Source organism: Mucor velutinosus (assembly GCF_035048745.1).
Source record: "Mucor velutinosus strain NIH1002 chromosome Unknown tig00001563, whole genome shotgun sequence".
Classification (NCBI taxonomy): domain Eukaryota; kingdom Fungi; phylum Mucoromycota; class Mucoromycetes; order Mucorales; family Mucoraceae; genus Mucor; species Mucor velutinosus.
This window is the reverse complement of record NW_027041904.1, coordinates 505,876-522,038: the sequence shown is the minus strand read 5'-3', so window position 1 is coordinate 522,038 and position 16,163 is coordinate 505,876. Positions and strand designations below refer to the sequence as shown.

The 16,163-nt window shown below is 45.0% G+C and overlaps 6 protein-coding genes and 1 non-coding gene across 7 annotated transcripts; 6 read left to right on the top strand and 1 right to left on the bottom strand.

The window, feature by feature from the left end:
* Positions 1-228: 228 nt before the first annotated feature.
* ATC70_008768 lies at positions 229-301 on the bottom strand. Its single transcript has one exon. It is a non-coding gene; the product is annotated as a tRNA-Thr (tRNA).
* A 224-nt stretch (positions 302-525) lies between these two features.
* ATC70_008767 (uncharacterized protein) lies at positions 526-1,482 on the top strand (the record flags this gene model as incomplete). The annotated part of the gene is made up of 1 exon (XM_064828013.1): positions 526-1,482. The coding sequence occupies one exon, from the start codon at positions 526-528 to the stop codon at positions 1,480-1,482; it is 957 nt and encodes a 318-aa protein (XP_064685215.1).
* Positions 1,483-1,907: 425 nt separating this feature from the next.
* On the top strand, positions 1,908-4,841 carry ATC70_008766 (uncharacterized protein; the record flags this gene model as incomplete). The annotated part of the gene is made up of 1 exon (XM_064828012.1): positions 1,908-4,841. One exon carries the CDS (start codon positions 1,908-1,910, stop codon positions 4,839-4,841), a length of 2,934 nt encoding a protein of 977 aa, XP_064685214.1.
* A 508-nt stretch (positions 4,842-5,349) lies between these two features.
* On the top strand, positions 5,350-6,267 carry ATC70_008765 (uncharacterized protein; the record flags this gene model as incomplete). Its single annotated transcript, XM_064828011.1, has 1 exon — positions 5,350-6,267. One exon carries the CDS (start codon positions 5,350-5,352, stop codon positions 6,265-6,267), a length of 918 nt encoding a protein of 305 aa, XP_064685213.1.
* A 422-nt stretch (positions 6,268-6,689) lies between these two features.
* Positions 6,690-9,623, top strand: ATC70_008764 (uncharacterized protein; the record flags this gene model as incomplete). Its single annotated transcript, XM_064828010.1, has 1 exon — positions 6,690-9,623. The coding sequence occupies one exon, from the start codon at positions 6,690-6,692 to the stop codon at positions 9,621-9,623; it is 2,934 nt and encodes a 977-aa protein (XP_064685212.1).
* Positions 9,624-10,140: 517 nt separating this feature from the next.
* On the top strand, positions 10,141-11,097 carry ATC70_008763 (uncharacterized protein; the record flags this gene model as incomplete). Its single annotated transcript, XM_064828009.1, has 1 exon — positions 10,141-11,097. One exon carries the CDS (start codon positions 10,141-10,143, stop codon positions 11,095-11,097), a length of 957 nt encoding a protein of 318 aa, XP_064685211.1.
* A 425-nt stretch (positions 11,098-11,522) lies between these two features.
* Positions 11,523-14,456, top strand: ATC70_008762 (uncharacterized protein; the record flags this gene model as incomplete). Its single annotated transcript, XM_064828008.1, has 1 exon — positions 11,523-14,456. One exon carries the CDS (start codon positions 11,523-11,525, stop codon positions 14,454-14,456), a length of 2,934 nt encoding a protein of 977 aa, XP_064685210.1.
* Between the last annotated feature and the right edge of the window lie 1,707 nt (positions 14,457-16,163).

Sequence of the window (16,163 nt, the reverse complement as noted above, 5' to 3'; positions counted from 1 at the left end):
GTTACACTTCAAGAGAGAACATCTTGGTAAAATGGAATGACCAAACCTACATGACATTCAAAATGTTATATAGCGCCATATTAGGATATCAATTCTCAAGAAAAAAGCTTTATCTTGTGGTTTTGTTATCCCTGTAGCAAACGATAGTTTGCAAGGTACAAAATTTTAGATGAAGAGGCAAAATCAATTCAAACGTCTCACGTAAAACAAATATTTGCAAAAATGAAATGCCTGCTAACAGAATCGAACTGTTGACCTTCTGCTTACTAGGCAGACGCTCTGCCAACTGAGCCAAGAAGGCATCTCTTTCCGTTTTTCAACACTTTTTGCCACCGTTTTCGGAAAAAAGTTGTTCCAGACTAGAAAAAACGTATTTCCTCGATAACTACCAACTCCAACAACTCGAAATTACACAACTTTGCTTGCCTTTGGTAACAGTTTATTGTGTTATAGTTTCAAATTTGTCGAACATCTCCTTGATATTTTTTTAAAAATTTTCAAATTTATAAAAAAATATTCTCCGTCATGGCCACCAATCTACAGGGTATGGATATGAATCAGCTTCAAATGATTCTTAATCAGCTCCAAGAACAACTTACCTCGGTTACTGCTCGCGTCAACGAACATGATGGTCTTCTTGCTCGTTTAGATACTCTGGAAAAAGAGAATTCAGAGTTGAAAAAACTTTTACAGGACAAGGACCTTGCAATTCAAAAATTGCAGGGTGCAGTCTCCGGTCACGTGGTCCCCTCTGGTTCGAGTCGGCCCACGGCGGTAGAGGGGTCAACCCTCAAAACTACTACTGGCTCTATGAATACTAAGGCTACTAAATCACCTAGCTATGCAAATGTCGCAAAGGCTGCTGCTACTCTTCCTGATCCTGCTACTGAAGCTAAGCAAGCTAAGAAGCGTCTTGCTATTGGTCGCGCCTTTACAACTGCTGCTCGTAAAGGTCCTCAAGGTTACCAATATGTTTATATTGGTAGATCTAAGAAGATTGCACGCTCTGAAGTTCGCTCTCTCTTGCGCAAAGCCGGCGTTGATTTGGGTCGTGTGCTTGACATCTGTTTCCCAGCATCCGATGTTATTGGCATCCTGGTGCATGTGCAATATGTTCAGGATTTTACTGCACTTTTGGAGGCTTGTGAGGCTGAATTCTTCTTCGACTTTGACCCTTTGGACCCTGCTAACATAGCTGATCCTAAGTATGACTCTTTGACTCTGGATCAACGTACTGCTTTGATCATGGAATTTACTGCTGCTCGGTGTCTGCAAACCTTAGCTTTCCTACGTCCTCTGAATGTCAGTGGTGTTGGTAAGTACTTTGTTGAGCAAGGCTGGATTTGTGACGAAGACCTTTTTGTTTCTGTTGGTGATGCCATTCAACGCTTTGCAAAGAAGGAACCCAAGAGGGCTAACTTCTTGTTCCGTCGCAAGATTAATGCTGACTCTGCCAATGAAGATTCTGCTATGGAACAATAATGTGTTCCACCACTGAGTCCTCGATACTGTATACCCAAAATGATAACCCTGTCCACTCCTTATTTGTCTCTCTCTCTCTTTGGAATGCCAATGGTCTTCGTCAATCAGTGATTCACGATGTTCTCTCTCATGTCCTGGATACTCATGTCTTGCTGGTTACTGAAACCTGGCTAACTTCTGGCTCTTTTCCTACAGATTGGTCCCAATACCATCTTTACGGTTCGAAAGTACCTGGTGCCTTCAACCGTGGTTCTGGTGGTATTACTGCTTTTGTCTCTCCTTCCTGTCCTTACTCTGTCTATCAACTCCCATCCTATAATCCGCATACTTTGTCCCTTAAGGTTGGCTCCCTTACGGTCCATTGTGTATACTTACCTCCACCCTTATTATCTGATAAGGTGCTCTCGGCCCTTAGTTCATTACCTATGACTAGGGATACTATTCTATGTGGCGATTTCAATGCTCGGTTGGGTTCTCTCACTGGTGATGCTATCTCTAATGCTCGTGGTAATGCTCTCAAACCTTGGTTTGATGAACACTGCTTGTCTGTACTCAATGCGTCTTTGGCTTTTGGTGTTACGACGTACTCTTCTTTTCGGCAGCAACAAGAATTGAGTAGTATCATTGATTTGTTTTTGACAAATATTGGTGATGTTGCTTTGGTGAATCCTCAACTGGTGGTTGAGTCTGATCTGTCTCTTGGTTCTGACCATCGATTGATGTCACTTACTTTCGGGTATGTGCCACCTCTCGATGACACTGTGGCTCCTGGTGATTCTGTTCTGGCTCCTCGGCGTCAATGGAAGCTCTCGAAATTGACGAAAGAGAAGCCTTTGGGCTTACTCCGTGAATCCTTTCGATCTTCTGTTGCTCCTCTGGTTGGTACTCTTTCTGGTTTGGTGTCTGCTCCTCCTGGTGTTCGTCCAGATATTGATGCACTCAACGATTCTTTGAATCAATGTTTGTATGAATCTCTGGATAGTTCTATTGGTGTGAAATCTGGTCGTCCTGGCCATTGGAAGAAGTACTGGACGCAAGAAATTCAGGATGCTGCTACTGTACGTGATCACTCTTATAGTCAATGGAGGCATGCCTTTGGTATTGTCAAAGTTGAAAAATGGTCCTTATACAAAATTGCGCATCGCAAGTTTCGCTCCCTGGTGCAAGCTGCAAAGCGAAGGTCCTGGAAACAGTTCTGTGGTATTCTAGAAAAGGATTTCTCAAAAGCTACTGCTGCTATCAAGCGCATCAAGCGTAACAAAGAGTCTTCTGCTACCTACAGTCATCCCGACGGTCCTGCTGCTTCTGTCACTGCTATGGGTTCTCATCTCGCTTCGGTGTATGATGGCTCTCTGCTTGCCACTGCTACTCGTCCTGCTGCTCCCCCCACTTTTGACTCTGTTCTGCCTTTTTGTGTGCCTGTGGATTTGTCACTGTTCGATGTTGATACTCTTGTATCTCACATTCAGCGGCTCCCAACACATAAAGCTCCTGGTCCAGATCATATTAAAGCTGAGATGCTCAAGTCCTTGGTCTCTGAGATTGCTCCGGTGTTATCTCTGTTGTTCACTCTGTGTTACCAATGGTCGTATACTCCTGCTCTCTGGCGTCATGCCCAAGTCTTCCCCATCTTCAAGAAAGGTGATGCTTCTGATCCCGCCAACTATAGGCCTATTTCTCTGACTTCTGTTGTGCGCAAACTGTTTGAGTTCTCTCTCATGCCTGAGCTGGATGCCCATTCTCCTGCCCTTGACATTGCCCAAGGTGGTTTCCGCCCTCAACGTAGTCCTCTGGATCAAGCCCTCTGCTTGCATGACTTGATGCATGATTACTTTGTTGCGCACCGTCGTCGTCCTGTTGTCGCTTTCTTGGATATCAAGTCAGCATATGACACAGTCGATCGTCGTGTTATCTGGTCTGCTTTGGCTGGTTCTAGTCTTCCTCGTGCTGTTCTGGGTCTGTTGATCAACATGTTTGATGATGTGTCTGTCTCTGTCTTGATTGCTAATCACAACTCGACTGCCTTCTCTCCTGTCACTGGTGTTCTGCAAGGCTCAGTGCTCAGTCCTCACTTGTACTCGTTGTATATCAACTCTTTACCAAGTCTTTTGCGTTCTGGTGCTACTGGTGCTACTATGCTGCCTGTGCCTGGTGCTGATGCTCCTATTGCTATCAATAGTCTCCTGTTCGCTGATGATGTGGCTGTCTTTGGTTCAAAGTCTGAGGTTCAGCGTATGTTGGATCTTGCTGCTGGTCATTCTGTCTCTCTTGGATATAGGTGGAAGCCTTCCAAATGCGCTGTGCTTGGTACTGCTGCTGCTCTTGCTGGTTCTCCTCTTGTACTATACAATGAAGCCCTGCCTGTCGTTGACGAATTTACATACCTTGGTATGCCATTCCGATACAAAGGCCTGCATGCTCCTGGTATTCTGTCTCTGCGTTCTGCTGGTGCTGTCAAGACCATGGCTCTGTTAAACTCTGTTGGTGTCAACCGCAATGGTTTCTCTTTGCTGCTCTCCTCTCGCTTGTACAGGACATTTATTCGTCCTAAGCTTGAATACGGTCTAGCCATCTCGCATCTCTCTGCTCGTGATTTTACTGCTCTGGATACTCTGCAAAACCGACTTGTTGGCATGTTTGTGGGTAGTACTTGGGTCAATGTCACCAAGCACATTACCTGTCTTCCCAGTATCAAACATCGCTACAATGTCCTGGCTACCCGTTTTGCTCTGCGTGCTGATACTCTGCCTGACGATTGTCTGCTGGTTCTGCTTCGTGCCCATTTGCACTATACAAGGTTGGATCGTTTTATATGTGAAAACCCTCTGTATCAGTCGCTGCCTGACCCTGTTCCTTCTTCTGCTGGCTTGCGTACTACCTTTGCTGCTTATTGGCAAGATCAGGTTGATCTCCAACTCTCTGCTGCTACTGTCACTGGTCGTCATACTTTGCTTCGTGCTTGTCGTCCTGATACCACAAGGCCTGATCCCATACTCTATCTGCCTCTTGGTCGTATTGCCCGTAGTCGTTTGGTCCGCTGGCGTCTTGGCCGCTTTACTAACATGCGTGAGGAGTGTCCCTGTATGTCACCTGCAGGTGTCTACATCTCTCGTGATCACTTTATGTACTGTCGTGCTCTTGATCCTGCCTTGATCGATGCCTTGCCGCCTGCTCCACCTGGTGTGCACCGTATTGACCATGCTCTTAATTGCTTGCCCACTAATGCCTCTGCCGGTCCTCCTGATTTCTGGCCTGCTCTACTGAACCTCCTGTATGCTATCGATTGCCTTGTGCATCCTCTGGCTGTCATTGCTCCGGATCCAGATCCAGCGTCTCTTTGGTACTCCAGTACTGGTTGATCTGACAGGGATGAACATGTTCCATTGTTGTTTTCTACGTGCGGCTCCTCGGTGGTAAGTCATTATCAAAGTTCCCATCCGTTGGTTGTCCCTCGAGATCCTCAATGTGAGCACCACTAGTCTCCATGTCCTGTACTCTTGTCACTGCATTTTTTTCTCCTTTGAAAGTGCTCTGGAGGGGTTTTTTTAGTTACTTGCTCTATATTTGTTCTTGAAGTTAGGCTATGCTCACATCGAGTGCCCATTAAATTTCTTATAAATAAAAACAATCTTTAAACTGAGCCAAGAAGGCGTTTTTCATCACTTTTTGCCACCCTCTCCATAAAAAGTCTCCTTAGAATCACGAAAAACGCTATTTTCCCAACAATCAGCAACTCAATCAACTCCAAAACTATACCAGTATACTTGCCTTTAGTCTCTGTCTATTGTGTTATAGTTTCAAGTTTATTGAACATCTCCTTCATATTTTTTTGGATCTTCAACAATTTCTAAAAAAATAATCAGCAATATGCCCGAGTTTCAGCACCCAACTGATATGAATCAGGTTACTGTTATCATGCAACAGTTACAACAACAACTTGCCTCTCTCTCTGAACGTGTTAATCAACATGATGGTATTTTGGCCCGTCTCGATGCTTTGGAAAAGGAAAACCAAGCCTTGAAAAAAATTTTACACGACAAGGATCTGGTCATTGAAAAATTGCAAGCCACGTCACAGGATTCTGTTACAAGCACCCCCATCAAAGGGGCATCTGGATCCACCACCTCTGCTACTGCCACCACTGATTCTGGTACTATTAGCTATTCTGCTATAGCTAAGAAGGCTGCACATCGCCCTGATCCAACTAAAGCTGCTAAGAGAAAGTTGGCTGCTGGTCGTCTCTTCAAAACGTCTGCTGCTAAGGGTCCCCAAGGATATCAATATGTATATATTGGTAGATCTGGTAAGATCTTACGCTCTGAAATTCGACGCACTCTCAAGGCCATTGGGGTGGATACGTCTCGTATCCTCGACATCAACTTCCCTGCCTCTGAAGCTATTGGTATTCTCTTGCATACCCAATATGTTGCTGAATTCTTGGCTCTGCTCCGTGCAAGTGAATCGGAAATATTGGAGGATTTTGACCCGTTGAATCCTGCTAATATTGCCGACCCAAAGTACGATGCCTACTCTGAACACGATCGAATGGATCTTATTGCTGAGATGGTCAATGCTCGCAGTGTAGATGCTCTGTCCCATATCCGCCCACTTAATGTGAGTAGTGTTGGCCGTTGGTTCCTGGATCTTGGATGGATAGGTCAAGCCGAACTGGACGAGGCTGTTGCTGGTGCTATGGACCGACTAAAGGAAAAATACCCTAAAAAGGCTGCTTTCTTGTTCAAGCGTCGCCGTGATACTTCTACTGATTCTGAAATGGAGATCTAATGTCTCTTAACAATGAATCATGGTCTGGTAATTTGAATAATGTGTCTGTCCCCCCGGTTTTTGTCTCTCTCTCTCTTTGGAATGCGAATGGTCTTCGTCAAACAACAGTTCATGATGTTATTTCTCATATTGTTGATACTCATGTTCTGTTTGTCACTGAAACTTGGCTCACTTCTGGTTCCTATCCGATTGACTGGTCTCAATACCACTTGTATGGTTCAAAAGTACCTGGTGCTTTCAACCGTGGTTCTGGTGGTATCACTGCTTTTGTCTCTCCTTCTTGCCCCTTTACGGTCTTCCAACTCCCTTCATACAATCCGCACACTCTGTCTCTCAAGGTTGGCACCCTAACGGTTCATTGTGTTTACTTTCCTCCACCCTTATCCTCTGATAAGGTGCTCTCGGCCCTCAGCTCATTACCTATGACTAGGGATACTATTCTCTGCGGTGATTTCAATGCTCGGTTGGGTCCTCTGACTGGTGATGTTATCTCCAATGCTCGTGGTAATGCTCTCAAACCTTGGTTTGACGAACATTGCTTATCTGTGCTTAATGCGTCTTTGGCTTTTGGTGTTAAGACTTACTCTTCTTTTCGGCAGCAGCAAGAATTGAGTAGTATTATCGATCTGTTTCTGACAAATATTGGTGATGTTGCTTTGGTGAACCCTCAACTGGTGGTTGAGTCTGATCTGTCTCTTGGTTCTGACCATCGATTGATGTCACTTACTTTCGAGTATGTGCCACCTCTTGATGACACTGTGGCTCCTGGTGATTCTGTTCTGGCTCCTAGGCGGCAATGGAAGCTCTCGAAATTGACGAAAGAGAGGCCTTTGGGCCTACTCCGTGAATCCTTTCGATCTTCTGTTGCTCCTCTGGTTGTTACTCTCTCTGGTTTGGTGTCTGCTCCTCCTGGTACTCGTCCCGACATTGATGCACTCAACGGTTCTTTGAACCAATGTTTGTATGAATGTTTGGATAGCTCAATAGGTGTGAAGTCTGGCCGTCCTGGCCATTGGAAGAAATACTGGACGCAAGAAATCCAAGACGCGGCTACTGAACGGGATCGTCTCTACAGTCGATGGCGGTATGCCCTTGGGTATACTAAGATTGATTGTTGGGTCTTATACAAGCAAGCTCATCGCCGTTTTCGCTCTTTGGTACAGTCTGCTAAGCGCAAGTCCTGGCATAAGTTCTGTGGTGCTCTGGAAAGAGACTTCTCAAAAGCTACTGCTGCTATAAAACGCATCAAGCGCAATAAAGAGTCTTCACCTACGTACAGTCACCCAGATGGTCCTGCTGCTTCTGTTGCTACTATGGGCTCTCATTTGGCTACGGTCTACGAAGGTGCTCTGTTAAATACTGCTTCTCGTCCTGCTCATGTCACTCCTATGGTTTCTGACTTGCCTTTCTGTCTCCCTGCGGACATGTCTTTGTTTGATACTGATACCTTGGTACTGTGTATTAAACGTCTGCCGACTCACAAAGCTCCTGGTCCTGACCATATCAAGGCTGAGATGTTAAAAGCTCTGACCTCAGAAATTGCCCCAGTGCTCTCTCTGCTGTTTCACCTCTGCTATCAATGGTCTTATACTCCTGGTTTATGGCGCCAAGCTCAGGTGTTTCCGATTTTCAAGAAGGGTGATGCTTCCGATCCTGGTAATTATCGACCAATTTCGCTCACTTCGGTGGTGCGTAAGTTGTTTGAGTTCTGTCTCATGCCGGCTCTGGATGAACACTCCCCTGCTCTGGATATTGCTCAAGGTGGCTTCCGTCCTCAACGTAGTCCTCTGGATCAAGCCCTCTGCTTGCATGACTTGATGCATGACTACTTTCTGACTCACCGTCGCTATCCTGTGGTGGCTTTCTTGGATATCAAGTCAGCTTATGATACTGTCGATCGTAGGGTTATATGGCAAGCCCTGGCTGGTTCTACACTTCCTCGTCCTGTTCTGGGTCTTCTGATGAACATGTTTGACGATGTCTCAGTCTCAGTCTTGATTGCTAATCATACCTCTGCTGCTTTCTCTCCTGTTACTGGTGTACTTCAAGGCTCAGTACTCAGTCCTCATTTGTATTCGTTGTATATCAACTCCTTACCGAATCTTTTGCGTTCTGTTGATACTGGTGCTACGATGGTCAGTCCTCCTGGTGCTAGTCGTCCTATTGCCATCAATAGCTTGCTCTTTGCCGATGATGTTGCTATCTTTGGGTCTTTGTCTGGTGTCCAGTCTATGTTGGCTCTTGCTGCTGAACACTCTGTCTGTCTTGGTTATAGGTGGAAGCCATCTAAATGTGCTGTGCTCGGTTCTCCTGCTGCCCTCTCTGATGCTCGTCTTACTCTCTACAATGAGCCGCTGCCGGTGGTAGATGAGTTTGTGTACCTTGGTATGCCATTTCGATATAAAGGGCTACATGCTCCTAGTATCTTGTCTCTGCGGTCCGCTGGTGCTGTCAAGGTTATGGCTTTGCTGAACTCTGTTGGTGTCAACCGTAATGGTTTCTCTCTGCTGCTCTGTTCTCGTCTGTACAAGGCTTTCGTTAGACCCAAGATTGAGTATGGCCTCGCTATATCTCATCTTGACTATCGTACCTTTGAGGCTCTTGACAAGCTCCAAAACCGGCTGGTTGGTATGTTCGTGGGTGGTTCCTGGTTCAACGTTGCTAAGCACATTACCTGTCTCCCTTCAATGAAGCATCGGTGTAATGTCTTGGCAACTAGGTATGCTCTTCGTTCTGCTACTCTACCTGAGGATAGTCTTGTGGTGGTTCTTCGTGGTGCTCTGTCGTACACTCGACTGGATCGGTACATCTGTGAAAACAGTTTGTATAGATCTCTGCCTGACCCTGTCCCTTCATTTGCTGGTCTCAAGGCTCACTTCTCTGACTTCTGGCAAGATCAGGTTGACCAACAACTGGCTGCTGCTACTACTACTGGTAAACATGTTCTGCTTCGTGCGTGCCGTCCTTCTGTCTCTCGCCCTGATCCCATACTCTACTTACCTATTGGTCGATCTGCTCGTAGTCGTTTGGTTCGTTGGCGTCTTGGTCGTTTTGCAAACATGCGTGAGGAATGTCCCTGCATGGATGGATCTTTCATCTCTCGAAATCACTTCCCTCAATGTCGTGCTTTGGATCGTGATCTGTGGGATGCTCTGCCTGCTGCTCCTCCTGGTGTACATGCCATTGACAATGCCCTGAACATGCTGCCTATAAGTGGTTCTGCTGGTCCTCCAGTATACTGGTCTGCGTTACTATCTTTGCTTCATGCAATCGACTGTCTGGTCCACCCTTTGGCTACTATCGCCCCTGATCCTGATCCCGGATCATTGTGGTTCTATCCTCCCTCTCATGGCTAACTGAGATGAACGTTTGGCCGATTGTTTTCTTTGTGCGGTGCCTCGGTGGTAAGTCAAATCAAAGTTCCCATCCGTTGGTTCATCCCTCAAGATCAATCGTGCCACTACAAGTAGTCTTCTGCTCTTTTACTGCCATCTCAAACTTTTTTCCTCATCTTTTCCGTTGTCTCTGTTGAGGTTTTCTTTCTTTAGTCTATATAGTTACTAGTTTTATGGCATATGCTCATACCGAGTGCCCAATTATAAAACATTGTATATAAATAAAAACAATCTTTAAACTGAGCCAAGAAGGCATCTCTTTCCGTTTTTCAACACTTTTTGCCACCGTTTTCGGAAAAAAGTTGTTCCAGACTAGAAAAAACGTATTTCCTCGATAACTACCAACTCCAACAACTCGAAATTACACAACTTTGCTTGCCTTTGGTAACAGTTTATTGTGTTATAGTTTCAAATTTGTCGAACACCTCCTTGATATTTTTTTAAAAATTTTCAAATTTATAAAAAAATATTCTCCGTCATGGCCACCAATCTACAGGGTATGGATATGAATCAGCTTCAAATGATTCTTAATCAGCTCCAAGAACAACTTACCTCGGTTACTGCTCGCGTCAACGAACATGATGGTCTTCTTGCTCGTTTAGATACTCTGGAAAAAGAGAATTCAGAGTTGAAAAAACTTTTACAGGACAAGGACCTTGCAATTCAAAAATTGCAGGGTGCAGTCTCCGGTCACGTGGTCCCCTCTGGTTCGAGTCGGCCCACGGCGGTAGAGGGGTCAACCCTCAAAACTACTACTGGCTCTATGAATACTAAGGCTACTAAATCACCTAGCTATGCAAATGTCGCAAAGGCTGCTGCTACTCTTCCTGATCCTGCTACTGAAGCTAAGCAAGCTAAGAAGCGTCTTGCTATTGGTCGCGCCTTTACAACTGCTGCTCGTAAAGGTCCTCAAGGTTACCAATATGTTTATATTGGTAGATCTAAGAAGATTGCACGCTCTGAAGTTCGCTCTCTCTTGCGCAAAGCCGGCGTTGATTTGGGTCGTGTGCTTGACATCTGTTTCCCAGCATCCGATGTTATTGGCATCCTGGTGCATGTGCAATATGTTCAGGATTTTACTGCACTTTTGGAGGCTTGTGAGGCTGAATTCTTCTTCGACTTTGACCCTTTGGACCCTGCTAACATAGCTGATCCTAAGTATGACTCTTTGACTCTGGATCAACGTACTGCTTTGATCATGGAATTTACTGCTGCTCGGTGTCTGCAAACCTTAGCTTTCCTACGTCCTCTGAATGTCAGTGGTGTTGGTAAGTACTTTGTTGAGCAAGGCTGGATTTGTGACGAAGACCTTTCTGTTTCTGTTGGTGATGCCATTCAACGCTTTGCAAAGAAGGAACCCAAGAGGGCTAACTTCTTGTTCCGTCGCAAGATTAATGCTGACTCTGCCAATGAAGATTCTGCTATGGAACAATAATGTGTTCCACCACTGAGTCCTCGATACTGTATACCCAAAATGATAACCCTGTCCACTCCTTATTTGTCTCTCTCTCTCTTTGGAATGCCAATGGTCTTCGTCAATCAGTGATTCACGATGTTCTCTCTCATGTCCTGGATACTCATGTCTTGCTGGTTACTGAAACCTGGCTAACTTCTGGCTCTTTTCCTACAGATTGGTCCCAATACCATCTTTACGGTTCGAAAGTACCTGGTGCCTTCAACCGTGGTTCTGGTGGTATTACTGCTTTTGTCTCTCCTTCCTGTCCTTACTCTGTCTATCAACTCCCATCCTATAATCCGCATACTTTGTCCCTTAAGGTTGGCTCCCTTACGGTCCATTGTGTATACTTACCTCCACCCTTATCATCTGATAAGGTGCTCTCGGCCCTTAGTTCATTACCTATGACTAGGGATACTATTCTATGTGGCGATTTCAATGCTCGGTTGGGTTCTCTCACTGGTGATGCTATCTCTAATGCTCGTGGTAATGCTCTCAAACCTTGGTTTGATGAACACTGCTTGTCTGTACTCAATGCGTCTTTGGCTTTTGGTGTTACGACGTACTCTTCTTTTCGGCAGCAACAAGAATTGAGTAGTATCATTGATTTGTTTTTGACAAATATTGGTGATGTTGCTTTGGTGAATCCTCAACTGGTGGTTGAGTCTGATCTGTCTCTTGGTTCTGACCATCGATTGATGTCACTTACTTTCGGGTATGTGCCACCTCTCGATGACACTGTGGCTCCTGGTGATTCTGTTCTGGCTCCTCGGCGTCAATGGAAGCTCTCGAAATTGACGAAAGAGAAGCCTTTGGGCTTACTCCGTGAATCCTTTCGATCTTCTGTTGCTCCTCTGGTTGGTACTCTTTCTGGTTTGGTGTCTGCTCCTCCTGGTGTTCGTCCAGATATTGATGCACTCAACGATTCTTTGAATCAATGTTTGTATGAATCTCTGGATAGTTCTATTGGTGTGAAATCTGGTCGTCCTGGCCATTGGAAGAAGTACTGGACGCAAGAAATTCAGGATGCTGCTACTGTACGTGATCACTCTTATAGTCAATGGAGGCATGCCTTTGGTATTGTCAAAGTTGAAAAATGGTCCTTATACAAAATTGCGCATCGCAAGTTTCGCTCCCTGGTGCAAGCTGCAAAGCGAAGGTCCTGGAAACAGTTCTGTGGTATTCTAGAAAAGGATTTCTCAAAAGCTACTGCTGCTATCAAGCGCATCAAGCGTAACAAAGAGTCTTCTGCTACCTACAGTCATCCCGACGGTCCTGCTGCTTCTGTCACTGCTATGGGTTCTCATCTCGCTTCGGTGTATGATGGCTCTCTGCTTGCCACTGCTACTCGTCCTGCTGCTCCCCCCACTTTTGACTCTGTTCTGCCTTTTTGTGTGCCTGTGGATTTGTCACTGTTCGATGTTGATACTCTTGTATCTCACATTCAGCGGCTCCCAACACATAAAGCTCCTGGTCCAGATCATATTAAAGCTGAGATGCTCAAGTCCTTGGTCTCTGAGATTGCTCCGGTGTTGTCTCTGTTGTTCACTCTGTGTTACCAATGGTCGTATACTCCTGCTCTCTGGCGTCATGCCCAAGTCTTCCCCATCTTCAAGAAAGGTGATGCTTCTGATCCCGCCAACTATAGGCCTATTTCTCTGACTTCTGTTGTGCGCAAACTGTTTGAGTTCTCTCTCATGCCTGAGCTGGATGCCCATTCTCCTGCCCTTGACATTGCCCAAGGTGGTTTCCGCCCTCAACGTAGTCCTCTGGATCAAGCCCTCTGCTTGCATGACTTGATGCATGATTACTTTGTTGCGCACCGTCGTCGTCCTGTTGTCGCTTTCTTGGATATCAAGTCAGCATATGACACAGTCGATCGTCGTGTTATCTGGTCTGCTTTGGCTGGTTCTAGTCTTCCTCGTGCTGTTCTGGGTCTGTTGATCAACATGTTTGATGATGTGTCTGTCTCTGTCTTGATTGCTAATCACAACTCGACTGCCTTCTCTCCTGTCACTGGTGTTCTGCAAGGCTCAGTGCTCAGTCTTCACTTGTACTCGTTGTATATCAACTCTTTACCAAGTCTTTTGCGTTCTGGTGCTACTGGTGCTACTATGCTGCCTGTGCCTGGTGCTGATGCTCCTATTGCTATCAATAGTCTCCTGTTCGCTGATGATGTGGCTGTCTTTGGTTCAAAGTCTGAGGTTCAGCGTATGTTGGATCTTGCTGCTGGTCATTCTGTCTCTCTTGGATATAGGTGGAAGCCTTCCAAATGCGCTGTGCTTGGTACTGCTGCTGCTCTTGCTGGTTCTCCTCTTGTACTATACAATGAAGCCCTGCCTGTCGTTGACGAATTTACATACCTTGGTATGCCATTCCGATACAAAGGCCTGCATGCTCCTGGTATTCTGTCTCTGCGTTCTGCTGGTGCTGTCAAGACCATGGCTCTGTTAAACTCTGTTGGTGTCAACCGCAATGGTTTCTCTTTGCTGCTCTCCTCTCGCTTGTACAGGACATTTATTCGTCCTAAGCTTGAATACGGTCTAGCCATCTCGCATCTCTCTGCTCGTGATTTTACTGCTCTGGATACTCTGCAAAACCGACTTGTTGGCATGTTTGTGGGTAGTACTTGGGTCAATGTCGCCAAGCACATTACCTGTCTTCCCAGTATCAAACATCGCTACAATGTCCTGGCTACCCGTTTTGCTCTGCGTGCTGATACTCTGCCTGACGATTGTCTGCTGGTTCTGCTTCGTGCCCATTTGCACTATACAAGGTTGGATCGTTTTATATGTGAAAACCCTCTGTATCAGTCGCTGCCTGACCCTGTTCCTTCTTCTGCTGGCTTGCGTACTACCTTTGCTGCTTATTGGCAAGATCAGGTTGATCTCCAACTCTCTGCTGCTACTGTCACTAGTCGTCATACTTTGCTTCGTGCTTGTCGTCCTGATACCACAAGGCCTGATCCCATACTCTATCTGCCTCTTGGTCGTATTGCCCGTAGTCGTTTGGTCCGCTGGCGTCTTGGCCGCTTTACTAACATGCGTGAGGAGTGTCCCTGTATGTCACCTGCAGGTGTCTACATCTCTCGTGATCACTTTATGTACTGTCGTGCTCTTGATCCTGCCTTGATCGATGCCTTGCCGCCTGCTCCACCTGGTGTGCACCGTATTGACCATGCTCTTAATTGCTTGCCCACTAATGCCTCTGCCGGTCCTCCTGATTTCTGGCCTGCTCTACTGAACCTCCTGTATGCTATCGATTGCCTTGTGCATCCTCTGACTGTCATTGCTCCGGATCCAGATCCAGCGTCTCTTTGGTACTCCAGTACTGGTTGATCTGACAGGGATGAACATGTTCCATTGTTGTTTTCTACGTGCGGCTCCTCGGTGGTAAGTCATTATCAAAGTTCCCATCCGTTGGTTGTCCCTCGAGATCCTCAATGTGAGCACCACTAGTCTCCATGTCCTGTACTCTTGTCACTGCATTTTTTTCTCCTTTGAAAGTGCTCTGGAGGGGTTTTTTTAGTTACTTGCTCTATATTTGTTCTTGAAGTTAGGCTATGCTCACATCGAGTGCCCATTAAATTTCTTATAAATAAAAACAATCTTTAAACTGAGCCAAGAAGGCATGGATGCTTGAATGGCTCACTTGGTTAGAGCTTCACGCGGAAGCAGTGAGTATGCCGAGAGGTCGTGGGTTCGAATCCCACCTTCGCATCCATATTTTCCGCCTTTCTAACCTGGCATGTTACTCGGTATTTGTGCTTGCACGTTTAGGTGTGCTGCGGTGCGTCTGGCCGGTTTCTACCTTGAGTCCTGTTCGTCTCCCCCGTCTTGCGGCGTGGCCATTGCCATTCTTCCTTCTGTTTCTCCTCTTCTCTGGTGGGTTTTGATGCCGTTTTCATTACTGGTCCCCTCCCGTTAGCAGCTCCCCTCAACCTTTAATTTAAAACATGCTTTTTCCCGCCGAATCACTGTTAGTCTTGCAATTTTATGATCATACCGATTCCGCAGTTGACTACATTTGTAAATAAATAAAAACCAATATTAAACTGAGCCAAGAAGGCAATTTCTTGAAAAGTCGTGCCTAAATTTAGCTCTAAGCCAAATCTGAAGAAAGCGACTTAAAGGCGCCAGCACATACTCGAATGTTCTGAAAATTGATAGCAGACATTGATCTGATTATCAGTTGCTATATCAAGTACTATATCTACTCGAAAGTTCTATTGATTAAGTAATTATCTATCGTAGAAATAGTATAAATATAAGTTGTAAATGCATTCAATAAACAGCATCTTTGAACATAATCTCAAAACTATTAGTTACACTCTAAGTTATTTGTTAACTCCTACCATTGGATCTACCTACCAAGGCGACAGAAAATTGGACCAAATTAGCCAATATAATCCTTATTAAAAAATTTTGAAAAAAAAACACACGTCAACTTTTATATTTTTGCCTTATATTTGTTATAATATATATCAAATAGAGCAAGGTCTTAAACTAAAGGTTTTAGGCTATTCTTAGGTCCTTCGGTTAAATCATGCTAATCATGATTTACAAATCAATTGTTGGGTAGATAGTAAACCTATTTGTATTATAGTTTATCATCATGCTATAAACCCTAGCATAATGAAAAAGTATATAAATGCATCCTTCGGATGCATTCTCAATAAAAGTATAATTGTTTGGCAGATTCAATTTTACATTGTATTTTGACATAACAATATTATCCCAGGAGTAAAGTACGAGTATTCTATTTGCATGTGTTTAACAGGTTATTCAAGTACTCTGTAGATCAAGAAACAAATAATTTTGGAATTTGAAAGTTGAAGTATGTTTTAAATGATGTATAGATGCATTTACATCCATTTTCAATCAGATTGAAGCAGCAACTAGCTAAATAACTTCCTCACATATTATACCCAACAGGGTAGAACGTAAACTTTGTCCCTACTCTTATCCTACTATTACCCTACAAAAAGTTACAAAGAAACTGAACCTCTAATGCAATAATAGGCTAGTTTGCTCGTGGCCACAGTA